Below are 16,725 nucleotides of genomic sequence, written 5' to 3'. Positions count from 1 at the left end.
CTTGTTTTGGAGTTTGGAAATTCAGATGTTAGACTAAGGTTAAAACTATTAATAATGATCAGCTTCATTTTCATCTGCCCTGGATTTGTTTTTCTTTATTTCTGTTCTCTGTATTTCTTCTTTCCAATCTATAGGGCAGTTGTCTCACTTTATTTTTATCTTTCTTTCTTTCCTAGATCTCTGCAAATGAGATAGAAATGCTTTTGATGAGACTACCACGCATGTTTAAACAAGAATTCACTGGTGTAGGAGCAACACTGGAAAAGAGGTGGAAGTTTTGTGCCTTTGAAGGAATTAAAACTATCTGACTGTGACTAGTAATGAAGCTATGCAGAAGAAGAATTCCTAGAGCATGGCAGGGTTACAAAGTATTAAAATAAGAAATTTGAGTTTTGGCACATAGTAGTATGTTTTCAGAGTTATCCAAGCCTAATTTTAGTTACATTTGTGACGTTCTCTTGTGAGTGGAAATGTAGTTGTGCACCAGTTCCTAAAATAAAACAAAATTTTTTAAAAAGTTTCAAAATGTGACAGATCTGTTTCCTATGAAAACTGAAGAAAGATACCACAGTCATAATGATTTCAAAATACTACATGTCCTACATATAAGAAAAGCTCATTGAGCAAACAGTAAAGAGAAAGATTGCCCAGTAACAGTCGCTAAATTACAGCGAAGTATATGTAATATGTAGTAGAGCTCATTAAGTTATGGTACTGAAAGTTTTTTCCATTTAGTAAGAATATTAAGTAATTTTACAGTGAGGAAAACCATACCAAAAGAAAACTTGAAGATGTGTCTGAAGTTATTGTATTTTGTAAATTAAGTTATATGCTGTACCAGGGAATTTTGCCTTATTGAAAGAGGCCTGAAAATGTGATTGGAGTCCTCAAGAATGCTTTATCAAGAATATTATTTTTCTAATGTAACTATTCTCCATTACGAGTTCTTTTAACATGGATTGCATATCAATTTTCATAAACATGTAAATAAGGAGGAAACCAGTGTTACTGTATTGTATTTGGTATGTAACATTCAGGTTTATGCATCAAAATAAATATTCAGTTGCATTACTGTTACAAATTTTATAGCAGATATATTAATTTTTATCAATAAATATGACTTCTACCATATTGTTTGTACAAGTTTTTCTTCTGATGTTTTTGAATGCTTATCAGTCCAGCAAAAGTCTTAGTTAAATTATTGAGAATCAAAAAAGACCCTGTAATATTAGTTAGAATGAAAAGAATTAAAATTGTTGCTGGAGGAAGCACCAGCATGGAGCTTTGCTGAACTGAACATATTTCATTTGGTTTTCAGACAAGGAGCCAGGCTGAGAACAAAGCACCTTTACATTTTTCATTTGCAGTGTTGTGTTGGGTTGTCACAATGCATCCGACTAGTTATTCCTTTTAACTCCTGGCTAATGGTTTTGGCCTTCAGCCAGACAAGGAATGGAATAGTGCACTTTTGGTCGTGTCCCTTAAATACCCAAGGTGAAAAGTAGGTCAATTTTCCTCATTATCATTTAGGACTTACTGTCAAACATGCAGTACTTCAGCACCCTTGTAGGAGCCAGCAAAAGCCCAGAAAAGTGTGTTTGTATAAACCAAGCCAGGAAAATGTGGAAGGAGTCACACCTCCCAGAGCATCACTTCAAAGAAGTGCATCAGCATAGCACTTAGCACAGCACTAAATGAGAAACAGCAGCCTTCTCCAAGTCACAGCTCTGCATGGGCAGAAGAGCTGGCCACACGAGAGCAGTCCCTGCAAAGCAGGGCACCTACAGCAGGAAAGAAGGCAAATCACAGCAGATCCACATACGTGTCAGAGTGCTGCTTCTCACAGGTTCTTCAATAAGCAGTAATTAGTGTCAAATGCAATTAGTCATGAAGGAACTCTCTTACATGGCTGTTAGCAATTACTGCTTTAGGATCTATTTCTCTTCTGGCATCTACCTGGAATATAGAAATATTAAATGAAATCTTAACTATGCACAAAAGGGGAAAAGAAGTAGACGCAGCAGATGAGATAAAACTATGCTTTCAGCCAGTATACACAGAAATTGTTTTCTTAAAAAACATGCACCTCTGTTATGGTTGCTTCAGTAGCTGTGCTGAGGTTAGTTACTCAGGTGAAGCTAGTAATTATATGCCAGTTATGTTAATGAAAATTAACTAGTTCAATCCCAATAGCAGCTCTTTCTTTTCCTGTGGCCATATAGATCTATGAATAATTCAGGTAAAAAATGTGTTAGGTCTGACAGTTCTTATTTAAGTATTATAACATAAATCTGTTTGGATGGCACTTAGACTGGGGAAAGAGATGTGAGAAAACTTTCACCTAAGCTTCCTTCATGCTATACTTTTTCATTACATTCTCTTCTCCTCCATTTTTCCTTATGTCCTCCTTTTTTTTCCCTCTCTTCAGATTATCCCTTCTCCTGTAAAACCATTTCTATCCCAGATAGCCACAAAAAAAATTTTAAATTGACGGGACACAACTACCGTTTTTGTTCTGCTTGTGTTTTCTACTCCTTTTTCCTTCATAGGCCTTTCCTGTCTGTCCAAACTGTAAGCACTTAAGGAGAGGGACTTTCTAGTTCTTGTGTAGGATAAATCTCCTTGAATGGCCTTTAGATACCACCGTAAAAGAACTAAACATTAAGAATAAATAACCTGCCTGCATCCTACAGTATTGTAAAGATGCTAAAGGTATGCATGTAAAGTGCTATGTAAAGTGCTAAAGGTATGTAGACCATTAAGGCATACTTAGCCTTGTATTAAGTTTTACCAGTCAGAATCAGAGTGTCAGCTGAGAACTTGAAACTAATGGCGACCCTCAGCAGGATCAAGCTGGGCCCCAGAACTGGCCTTGAAGTCAAGCGGTCAGTGGCTTTGGAGAAAACTGGGTGAAAATGCTCATCTCCATCACTTAGCTGCTGAAATGTCTAGGTCTTGGCTGATACAGATGGGAGTCCTTAAAGTGATATGATATAAAGGGAGCCACTTTTGAAAGACATCTCTTGTAGATATATTACTGATATGTGGAGAAGATGATGATGTTCTGCAAGCCAATGTTAAATTCAAGCTATGCACCCTTTAGCCAGCTGGTCTGAGCAGTAGTGCCAGTCAAGCTGATGCCATGCTAGCCAAGGAGGATGGACTCCCTGTGAGGTGTATTACAAGAGGATGGCTTTAAGCCTCCAGACATATGTTTGTGAGTGACAGTGCCCTTCTGTCCCAGCATTGCTGGGTGTTGCAACTTGTGAAAATGGCATGAAGTGATATCTATGATAAAAAAGAGGTCAATATAGTAGAACAGTACCCAATCTATAACTCACTTTTTCCTGTTGACTAGGACAGAGGCTTGATCAAGTGCAGGAAAAGTCAGTGTACTCTCCACCAGGGAGAGGAAGGTGTTGAGGTAGCCAAGTGGTGCTCAGTGAAATGAGGCAGTGCAGGACCTAAAGCAGGCTTCTCCAGTTGAGTCATATTGAAGGAAGCCAGTATGGGCTGGCATATGTTTGGCAAGGATTCAAAGGCCTGTATAGCAACAGTAGCAGCCTCGCAACAGTAGTGGAGCAAAAACGAGGAAAGGAGAGGCCAAAGAGACAGCACAGCACCAGGCTAACCACAAGCTCAAAAGGTGAGACTGCGTAATGGCCTGGCATACACCTGCAAGATAAGGCAGAAAGCTCTTGCCTCTGCTCGATCTTGCAAGATCAAGCGATCTTGCCTCTTCTCAAACAGGGGCTGGTGTAGCAGGAGAAGATCTGGTTTCCTATTGACCAAACATGCCAAGGGTATTTTGCAGGGAGTCCTGAGCTCAGGTGGCCCAAACTCCTGGTCTCTCAAACATGCTTTTTAGCTCATCCTTGGCTTGAGTTGGCTTGGAGTGGTAGCAGAGTTGGCTGCCCTTTGCCAACAAATATGTCATGTGGACATACCATCTAGACAGGGCTGGAGTTAAGAGGGCCAGCTTCTGAACTACACTGTACTTGATTCCCACTTAAAGCTTAAGAGATGCACTGTGCAAAACCTCCTGGACAAATGTGGATTTCGCCCTGTAGATTCAAGAGAGAGGAGGAGGTGTAACTTCTCTACATTGGCATGTAAAATAGCATTTTATGCCCACAGGAGGTACACTGTGTGATGAAAATTACATTATCCCCATAACAAAAAAAAGGAAATCTCTAATATCACCTTTTGCTATTTCACATAGTGGAGCCTAATTATTTGTTGAAGTGTGTGTGTCTTGGGCGAAACTTGCATGTTCACAACTGTCAGACCATCTCATTTACTTAAGAAATGGCTATACTGAGATTTCGAGAGAATCCCATATCAAGCTATGCTACATTTAGTTTACACATCATGTACAGTATATGCTACAGAATCTAAAGCCAAAATACTTTGCTTTAAAAGCATTCTAGATGGTCTGGGAGATGACCCAACATTGCAAACATTGTTTTATTTAAAATTAGAATAATTTTGATACTCGAGGTTAGTTTGACAAAAATGTTCTGCACTTATTTGAATCTGCATTGATTTGGAGATGAAGGGAGGGAAGTTTGGGGAGAGGAAGAGGGGAAAGGAATTGTTTTTTGGGGGAGACGGATATATTCTTCTTGTGCCTCCAGTAGTACTCAGGTCAGCTAGAGGACTGATGTTCATTTTGTAAAATATTCTGTCCCTCTGAAACGGGAACTTAAAAATGCATGTCAGGGTTCAACATGTGAAGTGTGAGGATTTTTTCATCTTTTTCCTATGAAACAGTGCAAGTTTTCCCTTGACTGTCTCAGTCATCACCCATATAAGATCTGCAGCTATTTTACTCTGATTTTTTTCCTCAAAAAGAATACAGAAGTAGCAGCAAATTCTTTCTGGTTATGTTCTATGCAATAATTCTGTAGTCAGTCTCCTCTGGCAGCAACTGCTGAGATGCTCAGCAAAAAGGAAATTGTCCTACATTCATTGGCTTGAAGTGTTCAGAGCAGGACATGATCTGAAGGAAACTGTTCCTCCTCTCAGACCTCCGAGAGCACAGCCGGCATGCCTGCTTGCAGATCCAAATGGTGACTATCTCCTTACTGAGCTGAATGTTTCTAAGGCAGGTAAGTCAATGAAAAAGCAGCCATGTTAGGAAATTATGTTGACATGCTGCATATCTTCAGAAACATAAACCCATTACATTGCATATGTGGAAATCCTACCCTGGAAGCAGCACTAAATGGATATGAGTGGGGTTCCTGTGGATTAAGTGTTTTGTCCTGTGCTGGGTTATAAACACTGTGCCTGTTCAGACTTCATTGGCTGACTCTAGTGTCATACGTGATCTCAGTGGGGATAGCTGGAGGGCAGGAAGAGGAAAGAAATGGGTATTCCTCTAAACCCAGCAGAGAGCTCCCCTGCAATCTTGCAACAGCCATATCATAAGCATTTCTTCAGTCTTCCGGCTAGTAAGGACTTCTTGCCAATTTGTACATTTTTATAGACATAACATTGAAGCCCAAAAGACATTATCCACGGGGACTGCTTGTCTCATAGCCATGTCACAGTTAATTCTGTAGTGATCCCAATAGCATATGGTTGATTAAAACACATCTTCCATAAAAGCACCCAGCCTTAATCAAAGTTCCCAAGTGATGGAAAAGATGCTTTTTGGCTTGGTAGTTTGTTAGAAGAGATTAGTGTTGTTAAAATTGTGTCCCTAATTCCTAACTTGATTTTTCTGGCTTCTACTTCTAGCCAGTTTTGCCTTTCTCTGCAAGACTAAATAATCCTTTAGTAGAGCGTATTTTCTCCCTGTGAAGATATATACCTTCTAGTCAACTTGCTTCTCAGTATTCTTTCTCATAAACTAAACAGATTGAGCTTTTAAGTGTCTTGCTGTAAAGCATTTCTCTTCCCTTCTTCAAATCATTTTTGTGGCCTTTTTTAATATCCTTTCCAATTTTTCAACACCTGTTTTAAAATGTGAGCAGAAAAGTTGTTATGTGTATTAGACTGATCAATGCTGTACACAGATGTGAAGTTGGGTCCCTGCTCCTACTCACCTCTCTGCTTCCTATTCCTACTGGACTAATAGCTAATAACAAATACCAAAATAGTAATCCAAGTAAATTGCTGTTAGGTCATCTCCCAGAGCGCAGCTAACAGAGGCAGTGAACAGACGCAGCAGTTTGCACAGCAGGGTCTGGGCTCTGCTTGGGCCTTTTGTGGGCCTTGTTGGAAGTTGTGGAGACTTTCTGGGGACCCCCGATGAACTAGATGGTGCTTTCTGCTAGCAGGAAAGGAGAGCTTGGCAAGGACAATGCCAGGAGGCCTTGACTTCTTCTGGGAAGCTCTCTTGGTTGCCCCTGATCAAAGGGATCAGAGGGAGTTGGGGCCTTTGCCCAGGTGGCCCTTGACTGGGGTGAGTCAAACACCCTGTGAGTCACTGCTAGGGAGAGGCCTTTATAAGAGGCAGGCCTAGAGCACGGCTCCCAGAGTCCAGTGACAGAGGCAGCAGTTTGCACAGAAGAGACTTTCACTTCTTGTAGTAGTGTGTGCTTCCCCAGGTATGCTCATGACATGCTGCAGAACATATTCCCCTGTGGCTGTTGGAGTTGCTGCATCACTTGTGTCTGAAGCTTGGACTCAAACAGACCTTCTGACATCAGATGCAGCTCTACAGGTGTCAGGCTGCAGGGAGTGCCTGGGGCCTCTATGTGAGGCCTGGGCTGACAACATCACCAGGTAAAGGAATTATGAGAGGAAGTCAGCAGGCTGCATAGCATCTAAGAAGATGAGCAAGAGATAGACAGGCTATTCTTGGAGACCGTGCAGCTGCAGGAGTCCGAACCCCCCAAAGCAGTGGAGTTGCCAGAGGGGTCTGTGCCATGTGAAATGGTACATCATAACACTGGTGAAGAAGGCTGGAAACTGGTCACGTCTCATAGAAGGAGAAAGGCTCTTGCTCCTTCTGAAAAATTCCATTTGAGGGACAGGTTTACTGCCCTCCAGGCTGAGGAGGACCTGGGCATGGCTTCAAGGGAAACAAGGGGCCTGACAGACCCTGTGCCATGTGGGAACACCTGGAAGAAGCGATCAGTAATTGTTGTGAGTGACTTCCTGCTGCAGAGGACAAAGGCACCTATCTGCTGACCTGACCTTTTCTCTACAGAGGTTTGCTGCCTGCCAGGGGCTTGAATAAGAGATGTCATGGAAAGACTGCCAAGGCTTGCCCATGCATCAGACTCTGCTACTCTTCCATGTGGGCACTAATGACACCAAGGGCAAATTGGATACCATCAAACAGGATTTCAGAGCTTGGGGGATGGTGGTCAAGGGTCTAGGAGCCCAGGTCATTTTCTCCTCAGTCCTGCCTGTGAGGGAGAAGGATGGGAGGAGGAGTAGACGGATTTTCCAAGTTAACAACTGGCTGCGCCGCTGGTTTGGCAACAGGGCTTTGGTTTCTATGACCATGGGAGCCTGTTTGAAGATCACCAGCTGATGGGGAGAGATGCGGTCCACCTCACTAGGTGGGGCATGTGTGTCCTTGCCAACAGGCTGGCCAGCCTGGTAAGGAGGGCTTTAAACAAGGAAAGACGGGGGAAGGGGAGAGTTATAGAGACAGGGTAGTCAGTAAAACACTATTCAGGTCAGGATGGTTCCAGTGGGTTCATGCAGCCACAGGTGACAGCATGGGACATGGCTATGGAGGATCCTCTTGCACTCCTCCTGAGAAGCCTGCATGCTCGATTGCTTCTCTGAAATGCCTGAACACCAATGCGCACACCATGCGGAATAAGCAGGAAGAATTAGAGATCTGTGTGCGGTCGCAGGGCCATGATCTCATTGCAGTTACAGAGACACGGCGGGATAGCTCACACGACTGGAATGCTGTCATGGACGGCTACGTGCTTTTTCGGAAAGACAGGCCAGGAAGGCGAGGTGGTGGTGGAGTTGCCCTTTATGTGAGGGAGCAACTAGAATGCGTGGAGCTCTGCCTCGGGGTGGATGAAGAGCAAGTGGAGAGCTTCTGGGTAAGGATGAAAGGGCAGGCTAACATGGGTGACAGGGTGGTGGGGGTTTACTACAGGCCACCCGCTCAGGAAGAGGAAGCCGATGAGGCCTTCTACAGACAGCTGGAAGTAGCCTCACGATCACAGGCCCTGGTTCTCGTGGGGCGCTTCAGCCACCCTGACGTCTGCTGGGAAGAGAGCACAGCTAGGCACAAACAGTCCCCGAGGTTCCTGCAGAGCGCTGATCGTAACTTTGTGACCCAGGTGGTGGAGAAGCCAACGAGGAGAGGTGTGCTGCCGGACCTTGTACTAACAAAGAAAGGAGGTGTGGTTGGAGATGTGAAGGTTGGGGGCAGCCTTGGCTGCAGGGAGCATGAGATGGTGGAGGTCAGGATCCTGCGAGGAGGGAGCAGGGCAATGAGTAGGATTGCAACGCTGGGCTTCAGGAGAGCGAACTTTGGCCTCTCCCGGGACCTACTTGGAGGAATCTCATGGGGCGGGGCCCTAGAAGGAAGGGGGGTCCAGGAGAGCTGGTTAATAGCCAAGTATCACCTCCTCCAGGCTCAAGAGCAGTGCATCCCTCTGAGGAAGAAGTCCAGCAAAGCGGGCAGGAGACCTGCATGGATGAGCAAGGAACTCTTGGCAAACCTCCAGCAGAAGAAGGAAGTCTACAGAATGTGGAAGAGGGGACAGGCCACTCGGGAGGAATACAGGGACGTTGCCAGAGTATGCAGGGATGCGAGGAGGAAGGCTGAGGCCCCTCTGGAATTAAGTCTGGCAAAGGATGTCAATCAAGGACAGCAAGAAGGGCTTCTTCAAACACATCACTAGCAAAAGGAAGACTAGGGAAAATGTGGGCCCGCTGCTGAATGGGGCGGGTGCCCTGGTGACAAAGGATACAGAGAAGGCAGAGTTGCTGAATGCTGCCTTTGCTTCAGTCTTCACTGCTAAGGCCAGCCCTCGGGAATTCCAGACCCTCTCCAGGCAAGAGAGGAAGTCTGGAGAAAGGAAGGCTCTCCCTTGGTCGAGGAGGATTGGGTTAGAGATCATTCATGCAAACTTGACATCCACAAATCCATGGGCCCCAATGGGATGCACCCACGAGTGCTGAGGGAGCTGGCGGATGTTATCGCTAGGCCACTCTCCATCATCTTGGAAAGGTCGTGGAGAACGGGAGAGGTGCCTGAGGACTGGAAGAAAGCCAGTGTCACTCCAGTCTTCATAAAGGGGCAAGAAGGAGGAGTCAGGAAAGTTCAGGCCTCTCAGCCTCACCTCCATCCCTGGAAAGCTGATGGAACAGCTCCTCCTGGAGGCCCTCACTAAGCATGTGGAGGACAAGAAGGTGATCAGGAGCAGTCAGCACGGATTCACCAAAGGGAGATCATGCTTGAGCAATCTGAGAGCCTTCTCTGATGGAATGAGTGGCTGGGGAGAGGAGGGGGGAGCAGTGGTTGTTGTCTCCCTGGACTTCAGCAAGGCTTTGGACACTGTCTCCCATCACATCCTCCCAGGTAAACTCAGGAAGTGTGGGTTGGATGTGTGGACGGTGAGGTGGACTGAGAACTGGCTGGATGGCCGAGCTCAGAGGGTTGTGGTCAGTGGTGCGGAGTCTAGTTGGAGGCCTGTAGCTAGCGGTGTCACCGAGGGGCCAGTCCTGGGTCCAGTCTTGTTCAACATATTCATCAAAGACCTGGAGGAAGGCAGAGAGTGCACCCTCAGCAAGTTTGCTGGTGATACTAAACTGGGGGGAGTGGCTGGCACACCAGAAGACTGTGCTGCCCTTGAGAGGGACCTGGACAGCCTGGAGAGTTGGGCGGAGAGGAACCTCCTGAAGTTCAACAAAGGCAAGTGCAGGGTCCTGCACTAAGGGAGGAAGAACCCCATGCACCAGGACAGGCTGGGGGTTGACCTGCTGGAAAGCAGCTCTGCAGCGAAGAAGCTGGGAGTCCTGGTGCACAACAAGTTGACCACGAGGCAGCAATGTGCCCTTGTGGCCAAGAAGGCCAAGGGGATCCTGGGGTGCGTTAGGCAGAGTGTTGCCAGCAGGTGGAGGGAGGTGATCCTGCCCCTCTCCTCAGCCTTGGTGGGGCCACATCTGCAGTACTGTGTCCAGTTCTGGGCTCCCCAGGACAAGAGAGACATGGCTCTACTGCAGAGAATCCAGTGGAGGGCTACAAAGATGAGGAGGGGACTGGAGCATCTCTCCTCTGAAGAAAGGCTGCGAGAGCTGGGCCTGTTCAGCCTGGAGAAGAGAAGGCTCAGAGGTGACTTGATCAGTGTGTACGAGTACCTGAAGGGAGGGTGTCAAGAGGATGGGGCCAGACTCTTCTCCGTGGTGCCCAGCGACAGGACAAGAGGCAACGGGCAGAAACAAAACACGGGACGCTCCATTTGAACCTGAGAAAAAACTTCTTTGCTGTGAGGCTGACTGAGCACTGGCATAGGTTGCCCAGCGAGGTAGTGGAGTCTCCTTCCCTGGAGATATTCAAATCCTGTCTGGATGCCTTCCTGTGCAATGTGCTCTAGAGGACCTTGCTTGAGGAGGGTGGTTGGACTCAATGATCTCCAGAGGTCCCTTCCAACCTTGGCCACTCTGTGATTTTGTGATCTTACTCATCCTACTGGTGTAACAAATTCCTCTGCATAGATGTATGCCAAACATACGTATGTTTGTATGCCAAAATCTAGTTTTTCAGTCCGCACTGATAGGCTTGCTTGTGTAAGGGCAAAGGTACTTCCCCATGAGGGTATTCTGGGGCTTATAGCCCATTCATGGCCTTCAAGATTTGCCTTTACTATGAGGAAAGTCTGGATAATTCTATGTTTATAGCCTTACATGATTAAAATGGGGTAATCAGATCTGCTGTCAGGATGTTAGCTGATCACATCAAGCATTCGGAGGGCAACTGCACAGGCTTTGTCTAGACTAGGATTTAAATGTGTGTCATTAGCACATATTAACTGATATATTTTAGAAGTCTGATACAGACAAGGCATGATGCCTTTAATGTGAAAAGCTGGCTGAGTTAGGCCCTTGGGCATTGGCATCTACACTGGTTTGTCTATTTTAGAATTTTAGAATAAGTTAGCCAAGGGCTTATCTGCAAAGACCAGTTAATTTGGAAAAAGGTAGGCTATGAATTTAAAGGATTACAACTACTGCAGGTGACAAAGACCACCAAGAGGTTCATTCTCCAGCACTTATTCTGAAACAGCTCTGTATAATAACATTATATACTTAGCTAGGTAAGCTTTCTCTTTTTTTAAAAAAACCTTCCCCAAAAGCAATTTCCATATGAGGGGTGCTATATTTAAAAATTAACCCGCTGGTGCATTTCTGTTTTCACCAATATTTCTTGCTGAGTATAGCTGATTAGTCTGTTCCTGTTTGGGGAGGAGGCTGGAAAACTTGTACACTCTGCAACTCTGGTTGCTGACATTACAAGCTGACTTGCATTTCACCGGGGAAGATGTGGTACGCTTGTTGTGAGAGGAAAGGGAGTGGAGCAACAGAACAGCATAAAATAGGATTAAAAATAGAGACTAGAGGGAATTTGTCAGAACTTGGCATTCCATTAAAAAAAAAAATCCGAGAACATCCCAGGAGCCTATAATGAAGTGAAAGGACAGATTGGGGATGGGGGGGAGAGGAGAGATTAGATTATGTTGTGCAAATCCTTGTAAAATATGGCAATATTGACTGAATGAGGGTTTGAGGGCTTCCCTTGTTGGTTCTACTCACAGAGTTGGTTCAGGTGGGCATTGTGTATGAGTTCCTCTGAAGAGGAGCCTCTCAGAGTCACTCTGCAGTTAGACCTATCCCAGGAATAAGCTACTCAAATCATAATAACCTCCAATGGCAGAGGAGCCGTCATGCAAGAAAAATCTGCAACTCATCACTGGTTGATGAAGAATGGTGATGTTAGTGAAAAACTCATCTTGTTCTTGAAGGCTAGCAAGGAAGTATATTGCTCACGGAAAGCAAATATTTGCTGGGCAGTCAGAATTCACCTAAGCGCCTAATTTCTGCCCAATATCCCTCCACTCCGACCACCTGTCACCTTTGCTGAAATTTGTCACTTGATTAGATGGAGATAACAAAGGTAAATTCTCACCTGGGAAGAATTTACACGTTTGTCTCCAGAAGATGAATAACCATGCATAAACATATTGTACCACCGGTCCAAGGCTGATTCAGCTATTACAGAATTACTTATGTGCAGAATAAGGCAGGAACTGCTTTACCAGAAGATATAAGAAGCCTGTTTTGCACAATAAAACATATCAACAAAAAATGAAGCCAGATGGTGGCTCAACAGCAGAACTTTTCTAAAATGAATTTCCAGCCCTGAGAGGCTCTTGATTGACAACTCTGGAAACAGACATTCTATTTGTCCACAGGGCAGGACAAGGAAGGTGTCTAATATTGTCCCAGCAGAGATGTACAAAAATCACCTGCCGTTTCATTTACATCCCTGTGAAGTCTTTGCCTAGTCTGCGCACACTGCAGATAAAGGAGACATCTGCAGAATGCACAGTTGACCCTGATTTGAGGCCGTAAAACTTTTGCTAGTTAAAAGTTTAGTTTCAGGGATGGATTTGAACATCTAAACTATAAAATGCACATAATACTGTCCTCATATGAAGTTACCCAATGACTGAGTAGGGGAAGGCAGCCTTCCCTGAAGTACAAATAAAGAAGCATGGCCTGGTGACCACATTTTTTCCCCTAACCCAAATGAATATAGGAGTTTTGCAAGTATGTACCTTGCAGAGAAGTCTATCTTAATAGTATGAAAGAAAAAGAGGTTGTATTATGTTCACAGAGAGTGTTTTGAGATGATTTCTAAGTCTAAAGCAAAAACTTTCGCAGTTTACAGCCATGAGATGCTCTAAAAATAGAAGTTAGCACGGGGAAATGCAGCAGCAATGAGGAAAGTATTATCTTTTATGAGCAGTTCACTGTTCTTCTCTTTGAAAAGATTTCACTGTGGAGGCTGAAATCCCTATTGTTTCAAAGGTTTACAGTCGAGAGCAGGAACAACATGGCATTTATAGCCTTTTTTTGATTTTTGTGGTCTGTGCAATCCAAACGTCCAAATTAAAACATGGAGGTGCACGCCCAGGTGAAATGGAACTGGATGATGGTTTATGCAACATGGAACAGTTGCTTTTCTGCAGTACAGGGCTTTTATTTACAGCAATAAAACATGGGCTGATGATCAGAAGTTCACTGCCATACATTGGTCACACAACCTGAAAAATCTTACTTGTTCAGGAGTGAGGCTTCCAGTTATTGATTTTGTTTCTAGAATTATGAGAACATGTTTCCTGTCATACATACCCTTAAGAGAGACAGTGGAGGGTAAACTGGCTGGATCTGGGCAAAGAGCCCTAATCAAAATCTAACTAATGACATGACTGTCGCACAGTATCGTGCAGAGATACCCCTGCTAGTAGTGAACAAGTTAGTTTGGCCACAGGAAGCATCATAGAGGTGCTTGTACGGTCTCTGTCCAGCTTTGTATGCTCTACTTGCTGCTCCCAGCTTAAGTAATATGATACCACATGGTCTGTCTGTCTTCTTGTTCCATGGGTTCTTCTTCTGAATAGTTTATTTCAAAGCAGTTCAAGAACTGTGCTAGGAGCCAGGAAGTTGTACCGTCAACGAGTTGTACCGTCAACAGAAGACTGTGGAGTAACTGCAGCAAGGGTGAGTGGATAACATGAAAGAGAATTTTGACCCCTTCTTCCTAAATTCATTAAAAGCCTTGAAACACCCTTAACTGCCAATTTCCAAAGGAGATGGAACAGTGAAAAGCTTTCCAGAAATAACCAGAACCAGGTTTCAGCTGATGCCGATGTCCCGTTTGGCTCGTGCCTGTCCTAAGTTCCCCAATCACAACATGCAACAATGTTCAGAGAAAAGCAAAACTCTTCCTGAGTTTGGGTCCTGTGAGCGATTCAGAGCTTTGGGCTGGCTACAACAAGGTCCCCTGCGGGCACAGTGCTGCTCTTCTCTTTTCTAGTCTGAAATAAGGTTTTCATTAACTCTCTTTATTTGGTGCACTGTGAAACAAACTGTATGAGAATGTCCAGGCTGGCACAAAAACAACAACAACAACAACGCAGATCCCAGAAGAGTCCAACTAAATGGCACACATCAAGAGCTGAGTAATGAAGAAAACTCTTGGCATGTGGAGTCTCAGTTTTGCTGCTAAGCAGGAGATGAGATAAGTTTAAGACTATGCATGAGCTCTAGGGTTCTTTTCCCATTAAAGATATTGAGAAATCACCACTTTGTGCCCTGCCATAGAAGTATATCTTATTACTAAAAAGTTCTTATTAATCACAGATGTATTACATGACAACACACAGATTTGGGCTAAGTGACAGCCCCCTTTCTTTCTGAACACTGAGTGTCTGAGAGCTGTCACCAAACAAATACATGACAGAAAGAGAATCTGTAACTGAAACTGATTTTAATGTTGCTCAGCCACACTCCAAAAAGCAGACAGATGGTGCACGTTTCCTACCAATAGCTGGCTTTTAAAATCTAAGCCATGAATAAGAGGAATTTAACTGGAATGGAGACAGAGAACTGAAGATGTAAGAAAGATTTTTAGCTACCAGACTACAGGATATCCTGAGACTGGAGGGATTCACTGGTATATGCTATAGCCCAGACAACGAAGCCTAATTTTTCCTTGTCCAGATGAGCAGTCTATCATCTGCTGAATGGTTGGGTAAGCAAGGTGCCCCATTCTCCATCACTTTGTGTAAGGTTTTATCCATCTACTGTGTTGCCAGGGTATGCCAGACCGATACCCAGAGTGCAACTGTAGATACACACCTCACTGCTCAGCACTCCTAAGGCCACTGCTGGGTTTTCAGTACTCCTTGGGTGTCATTAAGGTATACCTTTATGTAACCAAAATAAAAACCTGGTCCTCTGAATTCAAAGCCTGGGAGTCAGTCCGTTGCATTTTGGATAACGTAAGGCAATGCAGCTAACCTAGGCATGTAAGCATAGCACATGGATGGGTTGGATGTTCCTCCTCAACTTCTAAGGAGGCCTCTCTTAGGTCTTCTTAACCCAGACCCTTACCTCCCACGGTTTTGTACAGAGTGGAGTGTGTGTGTGTGTGTGTGTGTGTGTGAGAGAGAGAGAGCGAGAGAGCTCTCAAAACCATCTGGATAAACTATCTCCTCAGCTTATCACACTTTTTAACTTGTTCATTATATAATCACTGTTTATTTTACTGAAAGACGTGTAGGTAGAGAGGAATTGCAACAGAAAAATAACTATCAGTCCACATAATAAAATATGTATAATGACAATCTCATACATAGGGCAAATTTACATGGAAATGGCAGCTCAACCAATTTGCAAAGTAGGGAACCAACAGTTACAACTGTGAACCCATAAAGATTTATATAAAGGCATAGTATGAATTAGTCTTGAATGATGAAAGGATACCCACTCAGAGTTATTTTGTCCTGATAAATGAAAAGCTACTGTCTCACAGTTATTTAAATCTTAGTTGAAATAGGAGAAATGAGAAACCTGAACTCTTGCAGCTGACTAAGACCACAGATTACCACTGCCTAACTTCCAGCACTAACACTACTGCAACACCTATTCAAGAGATTCAAGAGAACAAGTTGTGACTCAGGCCTCCTGCCGTATGGAGCTACACAGCCTGAATCTGGCCTGAATCTGGCATTTAGACAGGTAGAGATCAGCCTTTGCTCAACGGGTCCTGTGTGAAGAGGATTGGACCTTGCCTTCAAAATCCAGCTCTGCTGGAAAAGGACAAATAGCTCTAATTTGTCACTCAGGACACTGTGCTTTGCAGACATCATGACAAGGTGCATGAGAGTGCAGTTAGCTGGGCCAAACACATACGGTGAAAGCACTTGGTCTTCACCACAGGTAGCTGTTGGAAAATTTAGAGTTGGACCATCGAGCCAATTTTGAATTTATTCAAAACAGAGTGATGAAGTGTGTTTGTGGCAGTGATTATATCTCATCCCTGTTCACGCTCCTGGATAGACAGATCCAGTGCTCAGTCAAGCCCAGAACCCTGCATCACCACCGTGTTAAGTAGGTGGTCAACTTGTTCACCTTCCTAGAGACTTTTGATTTTAGTGAAACAGGGAACAGCTGCTAAATTATGCCATTTTAAGTAGGATTTCCAGTGGTAAGGACTGTATTTGCTATTGCCCAGGGTGTTCCTAAATCTGCAAGGCCCACCTTGCTGCTGCTCCCCCCCTAAAATCAACCCTGCTCCCTGAAGGTATCAGTCAGCGAAGAACATTGCCACAGCTGACACATATAGGCAGAGATTTATTTGCAATGCTTCCAGAAGAGGCAAGTCACACAAAGGTCGTGGTGCTGCAGACAAAGTAAATAGCTTGCTATAACATATGTAGTGAATGGTAATGTCAGACATTATAAAAGAGGAGAGGAGGGAAAAATGTGTATTTTCCCTCTCTTAAAATTTATTGAATGATTGGAACCAGAGGAAATGCATTTGAGAGGATGTGGGTAAGAGAGGAGTCCACTGATTAACCTTTTTTATCCTTCCCCATCCCAGCCTTAAACACAAAATGCAACATAGGTGATAGATGCATAAATGAGCAAAAGCCGTAATGCATACTGAATTTGCAGTCCAGTAGATTTTTATTTGAATGTTTTAGCAAAAAACTCACTGTGACT

The 16,725-nt window shown here is 44.2% G+C and overlaps 1 protein-coding gene across 12 annotated transcripts in view; it reads left to right on the top strand.

The window, feature by feature from the left end:
• ENOX1 (ecto-NOX disulfide-thiol exchanger 1) overlaps nucleotides 1–1,131 on the top strand; it is a 374,358-nt gene extending 373,227 nt beyond the window's left edge. For all 12 annotated transcript variants that reach the window (XM_068929740.1, XM_068929749.1, XM_068929750.1 and 9 more), the window contains one exon: nucleotides 177–1,131. In XM_068929740.1, coding sequence (XP_068785841.1) covers nucleotides 177–308 — 132 coding nt within the window. In that variant the 3' untranslated portion in view covers nucleotides 309–1,131. The remainder of the gene's footprint in view (nucleotides 1–176) is intronic.
• Nucleotides 1,132–16,725: the final 15,594 nt, after the last annotated feature.

Source organism: Struthio camelus, chromosome 1 (assembly GCF_040807025.1).
Source record: "Struthio camelus isolate bStrCam1 chromosome 1, bStrCam1.hap1, whole genome shotgun sequence".
Lineage (NCBI taxonomy): Eukaryota > Metazoa > Chordata > Aves > Struthioniformes > Struthionidae > Struthio > Struthio camelus.
This window is presented reverse-complemented; position numbering and strand designations above follow the sequence as displayed.